Raw genomic sequence first — 23,405 nt, forward strand, 5'->3', positions numbered from 1 at the left:
CCTAGGCATTGTGCTTCACCTTGAAGGTAGAGAGACAAAAAATGAAATAATCTTGCCTTCAAGAAGTTTACATTCTCTCTAGGAAAATAACATATAAAAGAGATGTGGATGATATTTATACCTACACCTAAATTGAACTTACATCAATCATTTCAAAGATTATGAAAGAGATTTTTGTCTCTCCACCATTGTACAAGTAAGAGACACAGGAGTCAGAAGACATGGAGTCTAGGCTGGCTTCTCTAACTAATTAACTGTACAACCTTATGCAAGTCACTTCCCCCCACTTTCCCAAACTGTTAAAATACAGTATAAAGGAAGCAGTTCTGAATTCATCATCAGAAGATATAGGCTTATAATCCATCTCTATCTTTTTTTTAAAGTTTTTTTGCAAGGCAATGGGGTTAAGTGGCTGGCCCAAGGCCATAGAGCTAGGTAATTATTTAGTGTCTGAGGCTGGTTTTGAACTCAGGTGCTCCTGACTCCAGAGTCAGTGCTCTATCTACTGTGCCACCTATCCACCCCCCTCCCATCTCTATCTCTTACAAGCTGTATGATCACTGGCACATCATGTCACTTCTCTCAGTTACCCCATCTATGAAATAAGGTGCTTGGACTACATGATACCCAAGGATGCTCTGAACAGTTACGAGGTGAAGTGGATAGACTATCAGGCCTAGAGTCAGAAATACTCATCTTCCTGAGTTCAGATCTGACCTCAGACCCTTACTAGTTGAGTGACCCTGGGGAAATCACTTCACCCTGTTTGCCTCAGTTTTCTCATCTGTAAAATGAGCTGCCAAGAAAATTCAAAATGGGGTCATGAAGTCAGACACTAGTGAAACAACTGAATAACAAATGATTTTAAACTACTATTCGTTGCTGCTGACTATTCCTTTCTGCCTTCAACAGACACTTATCAAATATTTATCAAATGTAAAGAATTAAAATATACTAGAATTCAAGGGAGCAGACAATATACAAGGAGATTTTACCCTACTTAGCATGATATGATAAAAAGATTCCTGGTTTCTGAGATCCAGATTTTTAAATCCAGATCCCTTACTTGTATTTTAATGAACAAACTGCTTCCTCTCTCTAAGCTTCAATTTTCTTTTCCATAAAATAATGATAATCCTCATTCTATAGTCTTCTGCACCTGGCTCCCAATAGGCTTCTCCCCCTGGGGACTGCTTTGCCCTTACACACTCTCTTCTGACTGTTGAATCTCTAGATAATAAATCATGAGACACCCAGCCAAGCTCACTTGCCTCCTATTCCCACTCTTCCAACTCTGGATTTCTCCATCTCCTTACCAGTATTCTTTTCTGGTATTCTGCACATACCTCTGTCTCTGCTGAATCTTCTTCCAAGTCTAGAATTCTCTCCCTCCTTGTCCCCAACCCCTAACTTCCCTCAAGTTCCAACTAAAGCCCACTTTTGACAAGAAGCTTTTCCTTGTTCCCCCCTGAATGCTAGTGTCTTTCCTCTGTCATCTCCAATGGATTCTGTATATATCTTGTTTTACTTAGCTGTTTGTAAGTGATCTCCCCCATTAGATTTTGAACTCCCTGAGGACAAGAATTGTCTTTCCCCTTTCTTTGTGTCCTCAAAGTTTAGAATAGAAAAGCATAGGTTTGCTGTCTTGACTTCCTCATTCCAACTTTTTTCATGCTGGGATCAATTATTCAACTCCTACCCATCATCCTTCTGGACCCAACTCAAAACCTCTTCCAATAAACTTACTTTTTTTTTTAGTTTTTGCAAGGCAATGGGGTTAAGTGGCTTGCCCAAGACCACACAGCTAAGTAATTATTAAGTCTGAGGTCAGATTTGAACTCAGGTACTCCTGACTCCAGGGCCGGTGCTCTATCCATTGCACCACCTAGCCACACCTCAATAAACTTACTTTGACATGAATCTTAGACTTGGAAAAAGAACTTGGAATTTAATTGACCAAATCTATACCCTCCACATTATCTCATGCCTCAATTAAGGTTTCCACAAAACTCATTCCTTTACTTTCTCCTGAGACATCCCATTTTACTTTGGGACTCTGATTATTAGGAAGCCCCCCCCCCACACACACACACACACACTTATATCAAACCCAAATCTATTTCTCTGCAATTTCTACCCTTTACTCCTAGTTTTACCTTCTGGGTGCAAACAATAACAAGTCTTCTACATGAACGCCCTTCAAATATGTGAAGACAGCCTATGTGTCTCCCCTATGTCTTTCTCCAGGAAAAGTATTTTCAGTTTCTTAAACTCATCTTTTTACTTCATGGCCTCATATCCTTTAGCCATTTCAGCCCCTCACTTCCCAATAGACTTCAATATGTCAATGTACTTCCAAAAATGTAGTATCCAAAAAGGTTATGAGTCCATTCTGGTCAAATCTCTATGCCTTTGTCCAATCCATCTCAAATGCCTCAAAGTGACTTTTCTCTGCAACCTCAAGCTCTGTCTTTTGAAGTCATACCTTCCTTTAAAGCCCAACTTACATTCCACCTCCTCCATTAAGCCTTTCCTGATTTTCCTCTGTTCTTTGCCCCTTAGCCCAGGAACAAGTGATCTCTCCCTTCTCAAATTTCTCATAGCATTAACTCCCTCGCCCTCTTTTCAGAATTATTTGGAAACAAGTGTTTCTATTCATTAGATACACAAGAATAAATAAGATGTTGCTGATGTGAGTTGGCAGCAGAAATTGGCTGAACTGTTTCCCTAGTGATAGACAAACAACAATCAAATCTGATACATAAAATTTCTTGAAGCCAGGATGTATGTTATATGTGTTTTTGTATCCTTAGAATATATCATAAGACTTTGTACAGGATTAGAGTGAGAAGGGACCTCAGAGACCATCTAGTCAAACTCCTTCATTTTAATGAAATAAAAAAAAGTCCAGAGAGTTTGAAGGAGTTGCCCAAAATCACACTAGTTAACAAACTATCAGAGTCAGAATTGGAACTCAAATCCTCTTATTTCAGTCTGTGCTTATTACACTATACTCCCTGAAGTAGACAATTAATAAATGCTTATTGGAATTAAAATCTTGAAATGAAATTAATTTGATTGCAATATTGGACAGCTGTTGAACTTTGTTTTGCTACTCGACTTAGAAGTGGAAAAGAATTTGAGTTTAAAGACTCTAGTTGAGCAAGAGAATTTCCAAGGACCCCTCAAGTTCCTTACAATTCTCAATTCTATTAACTGTAAACACTTTGAGCTTACAGATCAGATGTTAAATTCCTTTTGTCTGTCTCTAGTAGTCAACATAGTACTAGCCAATAAAAAAAAAAGTGGTATGTTGCTGATGTGAATTGGAGGCAGAAAATGACTGAACTATTTCTCTAGTGATGGGCAAACAACAATCAAATAGGCTACAAAGAAAATAGCCAGCATATAGCCAATCATTTCCTTTGAAAAGAAATAAAATACTTGGCTATTCTCTAGTGTCACGTGGTTTAAAAACCATAGACAGGAGTTGGATTAATTTTGGGAGGCAGTCAAGAGGCAACTAGGTGGTGCAATGGGGTAACTAGATAGTGCAGTGCATAGAGCACCAGCCCTATTATCAGGAGAACCTGAGTTCAAATTCGACCTCAGACACTTAATAATTACTCACCTGTGAGACCTTGGGCAAGTCACTTAATCCCATTGCCTTGCAAACCCCTCCCCCCTCCAAAAAAGTTGGGGAGGCAGTCAAGTTGATCTCCATCATTTGAGAAAAGTAAGCCCAAGCTAGTATGCAGCAAAGCTGAGATTAAAGTACAGGTCCTTTGGTTCCAATTCTGGTTCCTTCCCTACTACACAGTAGCCTTCTTCCACACAGGATAAGTTGTAATCACAGACAAGTGAACAAAGCAAACCTAACCCCTTTTTGCCTCTGGTATCCTAGGCCCACCATGCTTAGGTGCAGCTGAATCTGGGTGCCACTGCAGCTGATGCAAGCACAGGACTCATACAATCTCATGCCTACAATGCTTATCATTGTCAAAGCAGTCAAAGGCAAGAGTCAAAATGGAGTTGGGACACCAGAGACATGTCCCAGGCCACCTAAAGGATCAGCCAATAATCAGCATTACCACACAACCCCTTGTACCTGCTCTGGCTTCAAACCCTTGATAAAGAAGCCCAGAAGCTTGCTTAAGGAATTGGAAGCAGGGCTCCCTGCACCTTCACCCCCAAGGGCTATTTTTGACCTCACACCTCAGGAGCTAAAATTAGAAGTCAATGCTGGAGACACAGTCAGGAGTCTGGAGAACTTCTCTAGAGCCCCATATCACTGGCATCTACCCAACTATGCCTCTTATGCCTGTGACCCAAAGAAACTCCCAGCTCCTCAATTTACAGATGAGGAAACTGAGACCCAGAGAGGTGGAGACAAAAGTCTAAAATCAGAATAGGTAAAATAGGATTCAAAACCCACTTAATTCCTAAGGTCCTTTCCTATCTGTTCCTGCCCATTAGGTGTCCCATGAACCTCATTAAGAAGTCTGAGGAATGTCTGTAGAAAAGAGTTTATGCTCTGCTGGCACAGTTTTTGAGAATACAAGGTCACACCTTTGTCATAGGAAGGAATCTGATTAGGAAATGTGTTCTTTGGACTAACAGAAGGACAATGAAATTACATTAATTTAGTAACTGAACCTTCTAAGAGAGGTAGTAGGATTCATCAACATCCATGGGACAAAAATGATGGCTTGCAAACAAAATAAGACAAAAACAAAAATAGTTGTATTGGAAGGAAACATGGTGTTCCCTTGTTTGAACTGCCAAAAAAATCTAAGAAATAGTAGTCTCAAAATATAAAATAAATTATTTGCAGAAACTCATATAGAATGATTGCTCAATAAGGGGCAGGAAATACAAGGAACCCTAACAAGGAGGTAATCTAAGTATTATGTATATTTGACTACCTAATATATTTTTGTACTTGAGATATGACCCAGTTATGCTCATTTTCTGAAACTTCATTCTGGGCAGAAGAGTCAAAACTTATTGTGAAGTCCTAACGCCCAAGATTCTAGTTCTCCTACTCAGTTCTATTCCCAATATCAGCTCCTAGCTAAAGAATGATCAGCCATATTTCAGAGGGATGTAGGAATCCTGGGCTTCTTTCTAATCTTTCCTGCCAAAATGAAGTATTCTGGTTTCTCTATATATAGAAGAGAGGGAAGGAAGATATGAACAAAACATTCTATGTACTACTGACAAGTCAACAATGTCCATGAAACAACTATCTGATAGGTGCTGATTGTCCAATAAATCAAAAAGCAAAATTTGCTGAGGGAAAAAAAAATCTCTCCTCCACACCTCCCACCTCAAATAACCAAGAGCTAACTATATTCACCATTGTGCTCTTGAAAAAACCCAGTTCACCAAAAAAAATAATCACCAGCACACCAAGGAAATTCTAAGTGATGAAAGGTCTATCCATGACCCATTCGTACTTACAGTACCCACACCTGGTCCCGCCTTCAAAGATGAAGCCGTTTGGCACAGCCCCATAACGCCGCAGATCGGAGAGCTTCCACTGACCCATGACAGCAGGAGGAATGTCTTTAGCCAGCACCAGAATATCATTGCAGAGGTGAAGAGTAGCCAGTCCACTTTCCAGTTTGGTACCAGGTGCCACAGCCACATGAAATCTGTGGACTATGGTGAAGAAATAGGGATGAAGGAGGGGAGAAAGATCACAGGGAAAAAAAAATTAGTTCATACCTTCCTCCAAACCAGGCAGTTTGTCAAGACAAATGTTCATATTTCTATCGAATTTTGAAGTTTGCTAAGCACTTCTATTATAATATCCCTGATAGGTAAGTAGTACATGTATAATTATCATTTATTTTTACAGGCAAAACCAAAAGAGATAATGGGACTTGCCCAAGATCACATGGATATAACTCGTCAAAGTCATGACTTGACACTGTGTCTACTGACCCTGAGGACTAGTATTCTTCTCCCCCTAGCCCCATGTTACTGATGAAGTACATAAAATCCTAGACTGGATTTAGAAAGCCTGGTGGCCCTGGTATTCCTCTGCTTACCTGAAATGCCACCTCCCTCCCTGCAAATGCAAATTTGACCCATTCTTCATGACTCACATTAGATTCCAATTCTTCTATAACCTACCATTCATAACCATATAAATTCTTCCATTTCAGCAAGACTTGGGCTAAGTTTCTTCTAACATCTTTGTCTGGACCTCAAGAAGGAGTTGAGGGAAAGCAGACAGGATCTCCATGTGCATCTCTGGCACAGGGAGAAGCGGGAGAAAAGGACACATAGCTTACCCAGCAGGTCATTTGTCTGGAGACAGCTGTGGTGAACATCATCACCTTCTAAAGATTCAGAGGAGCATAGTTAAGAGGCCTAACATAACCACAGTCATGCTTGAAGGAGGCATATTAAGTAATTAAGTAACTCCTAATAGCCATTCACAGATGAAAAATAATGCTAATGCTAAACATTTTCTAACCACTTGCTAATAAATAAATGGCTTTTGGAAGGTTGACAGACAGAATGGTACATCTCCTTTGTATCAAGATTTTCATATATATACATTTAAAATAAGGGACAAAGAGTTAAGAGAAGTGGATTATAGTCCCAAACATTCGTTAGAGGATCTAGGTGGCTCAGTAGATAGAGCATTACTGACCTGAAGTCAGGAAGACCCAAGTTCAAATCTGGCCTCTGATACTGATTAAATGTGTCCCTGGGCAAGTCATTTAACATCTGTTTGCCTTTATTTCCTCATCTGTAAAATGAGGATAATAATAGCACCTGCTTTCCAAGGTCCTGCAAAAGTAAACTGTGAGATAATATCTGAAAAACACCTAACACCATATTTGATACATAGGAAATACTACCTAACTGTAAGCTAGCTATTCCATTAATGACTCCACTGACTGACATTGAACCCATCAATTCCCCTCACTTAAACTTGAATTTTCCTCTATATAAAGTGAAGGAATTAGATTTCATGTTCTCAAAAGTCCCTTCTACTTTTAGCATTGTGTTTTATGTTATGATTTACTAAAGAATAAATAGTTTTCCTCTTTCTCTGAACTCCACTACATTATTATTCAAACTATAAAGTTTAACAATCAACTCTCTGCTGTCTTGTATTCTTCTATTTTTCATGGTTATTAATAATCTATATTCTGTGAAGGCAGGGAGAATACTTTCTACTGTGTTTCCCATGGTGACTAGTGCAGAGTTCAGTGAGGACATGCCATTTTAAGGGGTGGACATATAAGGGGGAACTTTCTAAGAAGATTCAATGACTCCACAAACCCAAAGGCATCAGGAGCCCATGGAGGATTTTTTTTAAAAACACATCAGGTTTTCAGTCTTAGAAAAATATTAAGAGTGTAAGCTCTTAAAGAGGCCACCTTCTGGTGTCCAGGCTCAGCCTGCTTCCTTATTCATCACATTTTTTTCTCAAAGGTTATCTTTTCCTGGTCCTATCCAAACAACCAAATGCTCTCTCATTACTGTTTGGAAACATAAGGAAAATCTTCCTAAAAGCAATATAATACTAGAATGGGCTGGTTTGGTGATAAAGAGGAGGAGTGGAATTAATTCCCCATAATTGGATATCTTCATGAAAAGACTGGCTTTTAGGAATGCTGTAGAAGAGATTCTTGCTTCAGGAAAGAGTTGGGAGAACTAAATGACCTGTGAAGTACCTTCCAACTTTGGGATTCTTCAGACCAAACAGCCACCCTATAGTCTTATTTATAGCACTAAGATACTTCAAGAATCCTTTCATTGTAGAGAAGGTCAAGGTCAACCTTAGCTCAGCTGAGGACAAATAATGTCCAATTCTAAACTGCCACTGTCCAAAGGAATGAATGAACTGCTGTGAGTTCTTTTAAAATCCCCCTATGGGACAGCTCAGTAAAAGTATTTATCTCAGGTGACTGTGGCAATCTGCTTTCCAATTTGCCTACCTACTCAATTTTCTCCTGAATCTTTTGTCCTCTGCTAACAAAGGGAGAAACATTAGATGGCAAAAGAACAAAGTTCCAGTCTTCACACCCTCACTATGATCATTGGTAAAACACTTCCCAGCTCTGGTACTCAATTCTTTTTCTATAAAATGAAAGAGGTCTGATATTCCGTGTCCCATCTAGAACAAGTATTTATTTTCTTATGACTAAATGACAACTACACCAAGTGGACTGAACTCAGTCCCTTCCCTATTACACCCTAAAGTGAGAATCACTACAAACATTCAAAAAAGTAAGAACTCTCTATGAGCAAGAGTGGGCTTCAAGACGGAGGTGGGCCCCTGAAGGAATAGAAAGAAAAATGGGCATATAAGAAACAAAAGTACAGACAACCGGTTTACCTTCCCCCAAAGAGTAGCGGATCCGTATATCCCAAGCATACATTGTGTCCTTGCTTTCAAAACCTAGCATCACAGCCTGGGACAGGCAAATGATGGCTAGAGTATGAGTCAAGCCCTCGTAGGGGAGACCAGGATCAAGGCCGCAGATGTCCTCTAGAGTCAGACTGCTCCTCTCCTTGTAACCCTTGGCTCTTTCAGATTTGTCCTTGTACACCAACATCAATAGACAGTCTAGAAATGACAATCAAAAATGATGGAAATAGAAAAAAGGGCTATTAGAGAATGAGATGGAAACATGGAGCAAATATTTACCAGGTATCTACTATTATAAGGTTCTGTGTTGAGAGTCATGGAAATACAAACCCAACTTATTAGTTAAGCATATGGACCCCCCTGGTCTTCCAACCCTAATTTTCAAGGGGACTGCAATCAAGTAAGGAGAATAAGAATATCCCCAAAGGAAAAGAAATCATGCTTTAGGGAGTTCACAATCAAATAAAGGAGAGAAGACTTATCTAATAACAGTCACAAATATGAGTCAGATGATTTAAATACATAAGAGGTACAAACACAGTGCTATGGGAGATCAAAAGACAGATAACGTCTGGCTGTAGTAGCTAGCAAAGACTTCACAGAGGAGATAACATATGAAATGGACCTTGAAGGAAGGAAACTTCTAGGGGAAAAGTTCATTAGTCTGATACCTGAGAAATCTGGATTGCATTTGAACTTTACTCCAACTCAATGTATGGCCTTGAGTGGAGTCATTTCTTTTGGGACTTCAGTTTCCCCATGTATAGAATGGGGGCTTAGACTATCTTGATTATCCTCCCAATTGTAATGTAATATGAGCCAAATCAAAAAGACAAAAAAGAGAGAATAAGCTGTTAAGCTTATAAGCTGTTTAGCATTGCTGGTATTTGCCATCATCTTCATCCTTGAGGACACTGAATTCCAAGTCAAAATCCCAAATCAATTTTCCCAATTGCCAAAATCCTAGCCCAAAGTCTAAATTTCAGTTCTATTACCTAATCCAAGTTTATTTTTCAGAATAGCAGCTGATAGCATCACTGAAACTAGTAACATTGCATTTTTCTAAAATATCAATAAACTGTGACCAAAGAATGGCTCCAAAAATGTATTTAGCAGACACTTACCAAGCTTCCCATACACCAATGAAGTGTGGGACACAGAAATGCATAAGACATTGCCCCTCCCTTCAGAGAGAAAAGACCCAAAGGACAAATGACAAAAGGTTGAGTGGGAATGTATGCAAAGAGACAAATAAAGCATTGTTAGCTCAGATGAAGGAAAGCAGAGCCACAAACAGCAATTCTGTCACCCAGGGCAAATTCACCTAGGATGTAGTCAATCAGCAAGCATTTTAATCACTTAACCATGTGCCAGCTAGGTGGCTTGGAATCAGGAAGATTCATCTTCCTGAGTTCCAATGTGCCCCCAGACACTTACTAGCTGTAAGGAAAAGTCACTTAGCCCTGCTTGCCTCAATTTCCTCATCTAGAAAATGACCTGGGGAAGGAAATGGCAAACCACTGCAGTATCTCTGCCAAGAAAATCCCTAATGGGGTTGCAGAGAGTCAGATTCTACTGAAAACAACTGTACAATTATCATATTCCAAACGTTGCTAATGAGTATGCTAGGGACTGTACATATAACAACAAAAAATGAAACAACACTTACCTTCAGAATCTTGGATTCCAATGGAGGGAAAGGGGCAAGTAAGTGACACAAGTACATGGTAAATTCAGAATAAATAGAAAGAGAATAAATGCAAAAGAGCTAAATACAAGCAAGTTTGATCAAAAGGACATAGCAGCTAGGAGTACCTGAGTCTCAGACACTTAATAATTACCTAGCTGTGTTGCCTTGGGCAAGCCACTTAACCCCATTTGCCTTTCAAAAATCCTTAAAAAAAAAAGAACATAGCAGCTGAGGGATTGGGCAAAGCATCATGGAGAAGGCAATATCTGACAGAGTGTTGAAGAAAAAGAGGGATCTGATAAGGAGGGAGTATAAGACTAAAGAGATGGATATCCTATAAGAAGAAGGAAGAAACTCAATCTGACTGGATTGCAGAGTGTGGTAGGGAGATAATGTGCAATGAAACTGAAAAGATAAGTTGGAGCTAATTTGTAAGAAGTTTTAAAAAAACTAAATGGAGGTATTTCTATTTTATACCATAAACAATAGGGGGATTTTAAAGTCTAGTAAGTGAGGAAGTCACAAGGGTCTGAACATAAGGAAAATGACTCTGACAACTTTGTGAAGAATGAACTGGAGTACAGGATGGGAAGTGGCAGCAAATCATAAATGTAGGCAGAAGGGGCAGCTTGTCCCCTAAAGAGTCCAAATCATGGATGGTAGGAAGATGTCACTAGCCAAGGGTACCACAGAATTGGGCAATGCCTTCTCCCTGTGTGGGTTCCTGGAGCAAAGCTTTATTCACCTGATACCCTGGCTATGACTTCTGGCTAGAGGTTGAGGGGGGAGCACCATCACAGATTCACAGAATCTTATATTTAGAGCTGAAAGAGATTGTAGGAGAAGGAATTTGAGCTGGGCTTTGGAAAGATGAGGCAAGGCCAATAAGATCTGGGATGGAGGGTAGAACTACAGAGGGAATCCAGCCAGAGGGATACTTGAAACAAGAATCCAAGGAGTCTGTATGTTCAGAATAGGAAGGGTAAGAGTGATGGGAGATAGGAATGGAAAGTTAGGTGGGGACTATATCCTGGAGGACTTTGAATGCTTCAGATGACAGATATACATCCAAATAATCTCTAACTCGAACATGAAATAAACCAGTTATTTCATTCAAGTTAAGTCCCTATTTTCCTTTTATAAAACAGAGGCTTGGATAGATAAGGAATTAAAACATATGTATAGCACCGAGTTATTTCTCAATGGATAAAAGTCAAAGGTTACAAACAAGTAACTCTCAAAAGAATTGTAAACAAACAAACAAACAAACAAATAAATAAATAAGACCTGTAACTATTAACAATGAAATGAAAGCATGCTTCAAAACATTAAATAAGAGAAATTAAAATCAAAGCTATGCTAAAGTTTCAGCTTATTAAGATGAGAAAATTGACCAAAAAACTAAATATGGGAAAAATAGAGGTTGGATAGGCTACGGGAAGACAATACTCTGTCTGTGTATATGTGAATTCATTTAACTGTTCTAGAAAGTAACTCAGAAGAAGGCTAAGAAACCCACTAAAATGTCTATGCCCTTTGCTCCATACCTCCACTGAGAAGTAAAAGATTAAAGCCTAGATACCAAAATCTTCATAGAATCATTTATTTTAAGTGGCAAAGAAATGGAAATGGAGGAGAAATCTACTGATTACAACCTGGATAAACAAACTGTGGTCCAAGAATGTAGTAGAATAGCACTGTACAGTTTAAAACAAAGTATTTGAAGACTACAGAGTAATATAGGAAGATTTATATGAACTGATGCAAAGTAAAGCAAGCAGACTAAAAATAATATATAAAATAACTAGAACTGTGTTAATGAGAAAAAATAAAGACAAAACAAAAAGTGAGTACAACTCTGGGGACCAAGATTCCACAAAGAAAACATATTTCCCAGCCTTCTTTGCAGAGCTGGGGCACTATAAATACAGAACACTTCAGATAATTGGTTGATACACTAGTTAATAAATGATTTTTTTGTCTCTCTTTTGTCTTTTCTCTTTTTTAATCCTTTGTCTTTGTAACAAAGAAAAGTGCTAAGGAGAGAGAAAACATACATTTAGAAATGAAAATGATATAAAAATATCAGTAAAAAAGTATTTTACAGAAATGTGAGTTTAGGCTCACATCCAAGCAGGGACTTGGGCAGCTATACAAGTTATTTATTACCCAGACAGCTGTTCCTCTCTGTGGGAATACTAGATAAGCAGATGTATAAAAATCTCTTTGGCTCATAGACACAGAAGTTACATCCTGTCTACATTTGGAATCCTGAAAACCTTTCAAGAAAACAGAATCTAGCATGTCTCTCATTACTCAGCAGAAAAATATTAGCCTAGAAATACAGAATGAGATATTCATTTTCAGACATGATCAACATGAGGACTTACTTTGACTAATAATTATGATAGTTGACAATAATATACCTCTTTAAGGTTTTCAAAGCACTTTACATCTATATCTCTTTATCAACTTTATCTCTTTTGATTCTTACAGCAAGTCTTTATAACAAGGGATAATATCTCATTTTATAAAAGAAGGAGCCAAGAAGTGAAGTAATTTGTCCAAAGTCACCAATAACCATGGCATCTGAGACACAGCATTGAAACCCAATTCTTCCCAACTCCAAGTAGAACACTCTATTTACCATACTACCTGGCTATTAATGTTCTAAAGAGAAACAGTACACAGTTATTGAAATCCCTTGAAAAGAAAGAAAAATTTTCAAAAAAAATTAAAACATAAAAAAAGAAGTTCAGAAAGGGACATGAACAAAACAATTTTGTTACAATGCAATCAAAAAACCCATATTAACAGAAGTTCAGTATTTCATAAATAATACTTTTAGTTCTTTCTATAATAAAATGTTCATGTTGGATGATAATTGCTAAATTCATAATATAAAAGTTTTAAATGAAATAAAGAATAAAAATAAAATCAAAATACTTAAAAAAACAGAATCCAAGGGAATCAACGTGAAACTTTCATTTCTCTTCTATCCAAAAGACATTTTTTTATCACTGTTGATGATCTTCATCTGCAATGCAGCAAAAGTAACTCCAATAACTAGAGAATCATGAGCTTATCAAAGTGTCTTCTTCACAATAATCCAAGGTAGAAAGCATCATATTATCTCATTTCTATAGTTCAAAAAAGCTAAGTAAATGGACTGTTGTCAAAAAAATGTACTATTAGCAACAAGACTCAAAGCTTTTAATACCAAATCCTAGCAGTATTATTTTCATTATATTACATGGTTTCTCTCTAATATAGGCTATTTCCAACTCTAAATAAAGACCCTGATTGCATAAAATATATCCCTTTGGAAATAAAAAGAATGAATCCTACAGATCAGCATAACAGGGTTTAAAACAAAATCATCTTCCCCACAAATGCCATTAGGGCTCCAAAGGAAGGGAATCATTTTATAGAGAAATCTATCCAAGAAGAACTATTCAAAATAGAGACATTTGATGGGATAGAACTGAGAAGAAGGAAGTTGGAGGAAAAGAGAACATAAAAGCACCATCAAGAAACAATCTTCAGTTTGCTCAGATGTTCAATGGGAATATTCATGAATGCCTCTTCTTATCCTCAAAGGCATAGCTGTGGTTACTCCCTAATGAGTATTAAAGAATGAATCCTCACATACAAGTTCAAAGATGATCCTTCTGATTTGAGAAGACTGTCTCCTTTGGCACCACAGCTAACTAGAAATTCAGTAGGAAAAGTGCTAGATTTAAGATCTGGGTTCAAACTCTGATTCTTGTCACGTACTACCTGTGTGACACTTTAAAAGTCACCAAATCTCTCTGTGGTTTCTTCAACAGTAAAATGAGATGATTGAACTAGACAACTTGTAATCTCTAAGACTATGTTCCCAAGGTTCATCAAAGAAAGTTACACTTCAATCAACCAATAACCATTTATTAAGCCTTTCTGTACATTAGACATTATGCCAAGCACTATGGTATAAATACAATGAATAGAACAATCTCTACTGGGAATGGGCACTGTGTTATTCTCTATAATCTTCCAATTTCAATCACTTTTCCCATAACAGGGTGGTTTTTTAGAAAAAATCCCTGTATTTGGAGTCAGCAAAATTAGGTTTGAAACCTATTTACTACTTCTATTTTCCACAAGGGGTTCACTTCCATATTCAAGAACTTCAATCATAATCTTCTTCCATTCTCCTTACACTACCCCCAACAGAGTCCTCCTCCTCACCATACCTTCCTTAACCTCCTAACCTTCCACCAAACCACCAAACCACCAAACTTTCCAAACCTCCTAACCTTCCACCCTTCAATACTTTTCCCAGGCCATTTCTCTTATGCTGTCTACAATCAGATCCTTTCCCAATTTTGATCCCTTAGTGAATCAGTTCAACTCTGTACTATCCCCTACTCTTGAATCCCTTGCTCCTTTTTCTTATCACTACTCAATCCTCAATCCTGGCTTACTCCCACCACAGATCTCCCCTCCATTCCTACTTACCTACTACTGAATGAACATGGAACAAATCATGGAATTAAACAGATCGGGTCTACTACAAATGTATATTATCTAATCTCAACTGGGTTCTCACTGTAGCAAGGCAGTGTTCTACTCCTCCCTAATGAATTCTTTATCTGACTTATGACTCATCTCAGAGTCATGGTTTCAAAGGGGTTTCAAAACTCTTCTCTCCACAAACCTATCACACAACCCCTTCTCAAATGAGAACTTTGTCATGTAATCCAATGAGAAAAGGGGGAGAAAAATAACCAAGGTTATTGGCCACAAGTTCCTCCTTTTCCCTTTATAATATTATCTCCCACTATTATATTGTAGGATCATCAGTACAAAAGTAGAAGATACCCTAAGAGGTCAAATAGGCCAATTCTTCCATTTCACAAAAAAGGAAACAGACCCAAAAAGGTTTAGTGACTTGTCCATATACCCATATCTTTTACACAGGTATCAAGAGGCGGAATTCAAACTCATGTCCCTAACTCCAAACTTAGCAATTTTTCCACTGATGCTCATTGCCTCTTGGCTGTATTAGTCCCTATTGAAAAGGTGGTTCTTCTCCTTGCTAAAGTCAATACCTCTACATGACCTTTGATCCTATCCCCTTCCATTTTATCCAGTTCTCTCATTTCCAATCCCTCCCTAGAAACTGGAATTTTGTTTTCTGCCTTCACAGAGGCCAAAGTCTCTCCTTAAAAAACCCTGACTAGAGCTACCAACTAAATCAGTTATGGTTCTAAATTTCTATCAAGGCTAATTTCCTTTTAAAAGTCATCAAAAAAAAACTCTGCATTTTGACTCCCAATCTCATTATTCATCTAATTGCCTCTTCAAAGTTACTAATGATTAATTAACTGTTGAATCTAATGAAATTTTCTCCATCTTCCTCTTACTGAGCATCCCTGAAGCTTATTGGTTGCATACTGGGCAGGTCACTTAACCACTACATGTTCTCATCTCAGTCACCATCTTCTGTCTCACTTTCCCCATGCAATGCTGTTTTAGAGTACACTTTCAAGCCATTTCCAATTAACTGGCTGTCCTTATTCAGCTTCCTTTGATCTACAAATAGATTCCTACAAAGATCCTAAAACAAACAGCTGTTGCCCTGATTGTTTTATTCACAATTTCTAAATTAATCTACCTTTGAACCATCTCACCTTCTCCTTTGTCTTTTCTCTTTACTCACTGCCAGGAATGACCGATTGTTCCCTTTGCTATACCCTATTATCATACATTTTTCTGTCCTTACTATGCAGAAAGTACTACTAGGAAGGGATAGAGAAAGAATATAACATAAAAGGAAACTGATTTGCCCAAGGTCACAAAATAGTGAATGACAGAACTGATATGAACCTTCAATGTCAGACTCCTTTTCTCTTTGATCCCCTCTCCTCTCTTAGTTTTCTTGCTCCTTCTTGACTTTTCTCCTACCTAGATAACCATTCTTTCTTAGATTCCATTGCTAGATCTCATCCATGTCATACCTACTAACTTCAGGTATACCCCATAGTCTGATCTGGACCCCCTTTTGCTTTGTTTTCTATGTTCTTTAACTAGGGGATCTTCATAAGTTTCCAGGTTTTCAATCATCATCTCTTCACAGATTATTTCCAGAACTATGTATCTATCCTAGTCTTAGACATCATGTAACCTGCATACATCTCAAACAAAAAATTTCTTTTTCCTCAGCCCCAGGCCTCTTCTGAAGTCCCCACACTGCTCATAATTCATAGAATGTTAGACAGAGTAAGTACTAAGAAATAGAATCATCCTCTAGCTCCAAATCTTATGTTCTTTCCTTTGGATTACACTGTTGTCATCAGTTTTGGGAAAAGGACACAAGAAGGACCCTATGCAATAGTGAATAAATCCTACAGAGGGAAAGTCATCCTTCCTGGTGTCTGTGTCTTCTCAACACTGGGCAGTGCTGGCTGGGATGGAGAATCTTTTAAAATAGAAGTGCTACCTAAAGTTCAATGACTTGCCTCATTTAACACTGTGAGTTAATGGACATGAAGGTCAGAAGTGATGCAAGGGCACCTCAAGATCACTCTGAAGAACTTTGGAATTATGTGACATGGAATACACTAGCACCAGATTGCCCATGCCATGCCCTCATCAGAGAAGGTGCAAAATTCTTTATAAGCAAAGTGGAATTGAAGAAGCTCAAAAGAAACATGAGATGCACAAATTTGGAGAATACAACCCAAATGTTCACTTAACTATTTGTGCCAAACCTATGATAGTCTATTCTGAGCTCATATTGATCTTATCGGCCATAGTTGGACCTTCTGTGACATTTTGGTCCTTTCTGAAAATGAAGAACAACCAGTCAACCAAGTTAGAGGTGGAATTGGAACAAAAAAACAGATCTTTTGATTGCTCATCCTAAATGCTTTTTCCACTTTATAATATTCTACTGTACACTAAGTGGAAAAACACTGGACAAGAGACCTGTGTTCAAAATGTCCTTGATGTTTAATGGTGAAATATTGGGCAGGTCACTTAGTCATTACCTGTCTTCATCTCAACCAACAACTTCTGTTCCCATGCAAAGCTGTTTTAGAGTGGGCTTTCAAGTCTTTCCAAGACCATTCTTATTCAGCTTCCTTTGAATAGATTTCCAAAGCAAACAGCTGCTGCCCAGGTTGTTTTATGCCTCATTTCTAATGAAATTTGTCTTCCAACCATATCATCTTCTCCTTTCTGCCAGATCTGGCCTCTTACCCCCTTTGCCCTACCCAAAAGTTCCACATTCTTCTATCCTGACAATGTAGGAAATACTATTAGGAAGGGGCAGAGAAGGGATATAACAGAAAAGGGAACTTATTTGCCCAAGGTCACAAATATAGTGAATGACAGAGTTGAAATATGAACCTAGATCTTTAGACTCTAGTCTAAGACATTTTTCTTCTCCAATGCATCATGGTGCTGAGGCGGGCAACCTTGGATTCTTGAAGGGCATGCCAAAATACTTCAAGTTCTACCACAAGGCAAAACCTTCTAGAATTGGTAAGGTAATTAACTGAATATGTATAACCAAAGGTAGCTGAGCCAAGTACACAGAAGCTCACTGGAATGATGATAATAATAGCACCTGACCCTCAGGATTGTTGTGATGATCAAATGAGGAAGATATTCATAAGAATCATTGAACCTAGACTCTGATAGCACATAGAAGGTGTTACAGAAACATTAGTTATTATTTTTATCATTACCATCATCATCATTATTATTATATTCATTTTATAGAAGAAAAAGTTAAGTCTCAAACTCAGAGATCCAAAGTCATTGACAGTTGTGGGTAATCTAGTGGGAATTCAAATACAGGTTTTCTGCCTCTATCCCACATAATGGGCTCTCTCCCCAAAGCATAGCATGGATTTTATTTAAAGCTCTTCAAGGAAAGGGGCTTTCTCCTTACTTATCCAACTTCCCCCAGAAATAGCTAACACTGTGCTGGACACAGAGTAGGGTATCCACTGGCTGATTGTGCAAAGCCCTCATAGGATTGTTAGAGGTCTTCAAAGGGCAGAAGGGAGGATAAGGTTGGGCAGAGGGAAGGAATGGAAAGGAGGGCATTCCAGAAAGGCAGTGTGAGAGATGAAAAGTTCAGAATGAGAAGACTGGACAAACAAGCTAAGCAATGAGGTCATCCTCCTGAGTGGGAAGGGAAAGAACAGGGAGGGGAAAAGGAGAAGACACAGTAGGTGTCTAGGGTAATCTGCTGCAGGGGCTTCGAAATGGAATTTGAGGAACTGGAACAGGACATTTACTATGTGGGATTAAGGGTGAGTGACAAGTTTAAAACAACTGCTGGCCATGAAAGACCTTGGATAGAGCATTCAGAACAAATACTAGAGTTCTAAGGGAGGATACCATTGCCTATCTGTCCTTATCACTACTCCCCGACATCAATTGTACCCTCTAGGCAAGATCTTAGAACCACTGACACTCCCATGTGTCCAGTCCCTTCCCACATGAAACATTCTCATATATACTTGCTCACATCCTGAGAGAATTCCCTCTTTTGCTCCCGATTCTCCTATATCCCCACTTTTCGATAGTGAGAAGCAATGAGGAAAGAACACCAATTACATAGCCGTAAGTCCTAGGTTTAAGTCCTGACTAAGACTTGTTGGATGTGACCTTGTCTCTTAAGCCATTTTTCATGAGTAAGTCATTATTGGTAATAAACTAAAGATTTCTTTCTTTACCACACATTTTCCCATTGCCATTCATCTCCCTTACAAATTTGATTCTTCTAAGATTTTGGTGTTCTCTCATACATCACATCAATGGGAGAATGCTGGATGGGCATCTGTGTGCACTCAGCTGTGACATATCCAGCCAGATCTCCACCTTGTAGAGTAACTATCCAAGACATGTTGATAGACACAATTAATGAGAAGCCTATTGGATTTCCTGACAGGATGGCCGGCAGATGTGGTCCATGATAATGATAATGTCTTGCTTTTATATTGCTCTGGGGATCACCAAATAGGATGGATGCTCTGGAGTTTGGTATAGTTACAATATAAGATACAAAATTATCCAATCTGTTGAGGAGAAACCTTTTTTTTAATGGAATAAATAAGCATCTGAAATGAAACCCAACCAAGAGGGGGAAATGAAAACAGGTCGCAAAAATCATGACTATGTAGAAGTGAAAAAAGTGATTGGAATCAAAGGTCCAGAGTTCAAATACTGACTCTAATATCTATTATTTGCATCACCTAAGACAAGTTACTTTATGTCTCTCAGTCTCAATTGTCTCATCTATAAAATGAAGGAATTGGACTAGATGATCTCTCAGATCCCTCTAAGTTCTAGCTCTGTGACCCACAGTACACAGAATTTGCAGCATGACAATGGAGAGAAAGTCTAACATATGCTGGTTGTATGACCTTGGATAGGTCATTTAAACACTATGTATAACTCTTTAGGATTATAAGTTGCAGAAAATGTATATATAAATTTTGTATATATATATATATGTATGTATATAAAATTAAATATAAATATAAATATAAGAAAATTTCCATGAACTAGAATAAATCTTTATTTCATGAGTTCTCTATACCAAAGAAATTCAGGACTAGCCCCCTCTCTCCCAAGTTTTGTCTTAGAAGTAGAAAGTCACCAAAGGTATTTGAGCATGGAATATTATTTTGGAAGCTGTATAGAGGATGGCTTAGAGAGAGGAAGCAGTGGGAGTTGGGGGCGGGGTTGAGTTAGGAGGCTACAACAGTTGTTCAGACAAGAAACTAGAAAGACCTAAATTAAGGTGGTAGATAAATGAGTGGAAATACAGAAACATGTTTGGGAGAAGTCATGGGACAGAATTCATAGGCCCTGAAATGGCCTAGCTGAGTAAAAGGGCAGAGAGAAACAGCAAGCATTTAACCAACATGGGCTTACTGACAGGCTAAATATGTTTTGAGGTTCAACATTCTATCTCCTCTGCCATATTGCTCTTTGGGGCAATAATGAGATCCCAAATCTGGATCTTTGTTGCTCTGTTTTGGCCCTGGAGATGGAATGATGGACCTCAGGAAATGAAGACTTGAGTTCAAATCTCACTGTGCCTGAAAGGGAAGAAAAAAATAAATCATTGTTAAGTTTGACTGTGTCACTCCACCAGTTCAATCAACTCCAGTGACTGGTTCCCTATTGTCTCTGGGATAAATATAAAATACTAGTTCAACTTTTAGAGTTCTTCCTATCCTGGTTCCTTCTTACCTTTTAGTATTTTTATACTTAGACCCACATCCACACATCTATAAACACTGGTGCCCTTGGCTATTCCTCAAACTAGGCAAACCAATTCAAAATTTCAAGCGTTCTCCCTGGCTATCTCCATGATAGAATGCCCTTCTCATCTCCACCTCCCAGATTTCTTCATGTCTAAGCTAAAACTGCACCTTTTGCAAGATGCTTTAATTTTTAAAATTCCCACTTTGATCCTTAGAAGCTGTGTTACCCATTTAGCCTGATGGTCTGTCTACTGATGGCTCAACCAAGTAAGTGCCTCTTTCTACACCTTGACAGAGGAACCTCTCCTATTTTAATCCTTAGGGAGTAATAAATCAGAACTGAGCTCCTAATTCTGTTAAGGAATTTTAGATATGTTACATCTAATTATATATCTAAAATATACACTATTTTATATCTAAATATATTATACCTAAATATATAATACCTAAAATATCTAATAATATGGATAAAAATAAGAAGCTATGTTTCTATCACTTCCTAGGTCAAAAAGAGAACATCCCACCATCCCCATTCACTGGGATAACACACATTCACACACACACACACACACACACACACACACACACACACACACACACACAATTTTGGCATGCCTAATGGTATGGAGACACCTGTTTCCTCAAACAGCTGCAAATCTAACAATGCTTAAAGACCGCACAAGTGTGCCCACACTATTGAAACCAAAGAACTGAAAGAACAAATTCATCCAAGAAACCAGCTCAATGAGGTCTTGAAATGGATAAAGCCAATGCATGTTGAATAATAATTTTCTATAGAAAATTGAATTTTACTTCTCTTCCCCAATCCAGGACAGAGGATAGGAGAAAGTGAAAATAACTCCCTTTTGCCCAAAATATTGAAGATCCTTTAAGTGGAGAAAGGAGAATGGTTGGAATGTTATTCATGCCCAAGCAGCTAATTTAAAAGAGGGGAAAAATGGTTTAGAAGAGGGCACATAAGTATAAGAACTAGGCATCCCTATACTTCCAATCTGTTGTAATATTTTACAAACAAGGGATGATTCGTTTTAAAAACCTTCAGACCCTCCAGTCATAGTTATGAAAACAGAGACCCAAGAGGGAGATGACTGGCAGGTTAGGAAGGTTAGGAAATCATCCCTTGTTTGTAAAATACAACGGACTGGAGATAGATAACAGGCATGCCTAAATCTTATAGTTATGTGCCCACCTCTAAACCTTCCCCCCCCACTTTTAAATTAGTTTCTTGGCAATCATTCAACTCTACAATTCAATTCAAACTGGCAAGATGACAGGAACGAAAAACTTCACAAGAATGCATCATGTACAGCTGCACAACTCAGTTCAGAAATGCAGCTACTTCTGAGGCCTAACACCTGTTCTTTCTGAGTTTCCTTCCTATCTAAGGCTTCACAAAAGACTTCCACTCCAGATCTGCTTCCCCAGCTGTAAAGTGAGATGATGGGACTCCAGGGCCTTTAAAATGCCTTCCAGTCCTAACGCTGTACTATTAGTGCATAGCCATCGGAGTGTTTTTTTAAGCCACGCTGTTCTTTATCTGCCTGAACTATTAGGTGTTCAAGCTCTCCGGTGTTTCATGATGGACTCAGAGTGGGAAACAAAGTCATGTCACCCAGGATCCTAGCGTCCCGAGTCATTTATGACTCATTCTCTAAAAAGACCCTGGTTGGAGCCGGGGTGTCCCGCCCCGCCCCCGCCAGGCAATTAGGGGAGAAGGAGGGAGCCCAGAGGTTGGAGAGGCGGCTCCCAGCCTTTCGGTGGGGGGTGCGGCCTGAAGCGCCCTCCTCCCCATATCCCGTTACCTTTCCCTCTTCTCCCTGTTACACTTTGGGTCGACTTCAATATCCTCTTTCTATTTCGGGCGGCCCGCGGCTCGCACCGAGAGGCTGGCAGATAATGAGGGGCAAAGCAATCAGGGCCTGGGGAGGGCTTGGGGGGCACGAGGGGCGAGACTTCCCGCTGATGTTGGGGCGAGGGGAAGACAGCGTCTGGGTGGTCTTCTTCCCTGTGCACCCCACACACACACACACACACGCATGCCAGCCTTCTCCCCACCCCCCCGAGGAGAGAAGGTCAGGTGAAGCAATCGTTCCCCGGAGCCAGCAGTGGGCCTCGCAGCCGGGTCGGGGTGCCCCCGACCCGGTCCAAATCAGGAGGCTCCGTCGTGGCTGAAGCCTACCATGCGCCCCTTCTCCCACTCTGCCTCCCTTACCCAGACCCCGAAAGGGGGGCGCCGCACCGCGCGCCCTCGTCTCCTAAGCGGCTCTCCAGGATTCTGAGGCCTCTCCCCAAGAGCCCCTGCCCCCCGCCTGGCCTGGTCACCTGTGCCCGGCCTGGCGCCCCTCACCTGCGGGCTCCCCTCCTGGCCGCCCTCAGGCCTCAGGCCAGGCGCCCCTCCCCAGAAGGCCCCCTCCTGGCGCCCCGCGCCCTTACCTGCTACCGGGGAGGGCTTGCGCAACACCAGCCACCTAGTTTTCCACTGTGGGGGGACAGAAAAGGAGAGCGTTACGCAGCGGGCTGAGCGCCCCACCCCCGCCTCCCGCTTCTCCAGGGGAGGGGGCAGGGGTCCCGGCGAGGGGGGGAAGGTCCCGGGCGCGCCCCCTCACCTTCTTTCCATCTCTCAATTTGACCTGACCCTCCACCACCACCGAATCCGTCATCTTCAGTCATGGTTCCAAACAGCTGCGCCCTCAGCTCCGGCCTCTCCCTCCTCCAGCTCTCCCCCTCTGGGCGCTCGGGCAGCCAGACCGACTGGGTCACTTTCAAAATAGCTTTATTAGGGCCCCGGACAGGGACAGAGAGGGAGGGAAGGAGCTGACAGAAGAGGGAACTGCTTGACCAGCCGGGGGAAAGGGGGAGGGGGCGGGCAAAGTGTGGGAGAGGCCAGAGAGAGCTGGGACAGAAAGGCGAGCAGGCACACCTCCCCTGGGCTGGGGGTATACAAAGTGGGGGTACGGCTCTGATTGTCCCCATTTTACAGATGGGGAGCCTGAGGTGTATCAGGGGACTCGCCCCGATCCCC

General features: G+C 40.0%; 1 protein-coding gene across 2 annotated transcripts in view; it reads right to left on the reverse strand.

Annotated features, from left to right (window-relative positions):
- Positions 1-23,184, reverse strand: part of DOK7 (docking protein 7) — a 116,263-nt gene extending 93,079 nt beyond the window's left edge. Inside the window, exons 1-4 of one of the 2 annotated variants that reach the window (XM_074229860.1) lie at positions 22,990-23,184; positions 22,817-22,862; positions 8,366-8,596; positions 5,464-5,664 (exon numbers count right to left, since the gene is read on the reverse strand). In XM_074229860.1, coding sequence (XP_074085961.1) covers positions 5,464-5,664; positions 8,366-8,596; positions 22,817-22,862; positions 22,990-23,043 — 532 coding nt within the window. In that variant the 5' untranslated portion in view covers positions 23,044-23,184. The remainder of the gene's footprint in view (positions 1-5,463; positions 5,665-8,365; positions 8,597-22,816; positions 22,863-22,989) is intronic. The other variant, XM_074229859.1, reaches the window with a different exon arrangement.
- Positions 23,185-23,405: the final 221 nt, after the last annotated feature.

The sequence above is a fragment of the Macrotis lagotis genome, chromosome 3 (genome assembly GCF_037893015.1).
Source record: "Macrotis lagotis isolate mMagLag1 chromosome 3, bilby.v1.9.chrom.fasta, whole genome shotgun sequence".
Taxonomy (NCBI): Eukaryota; Metazoa; Chordata; class Mammalia; order Peramelemorphia; family Peramelidae; genus Macrotis; species Macrotis lagotis.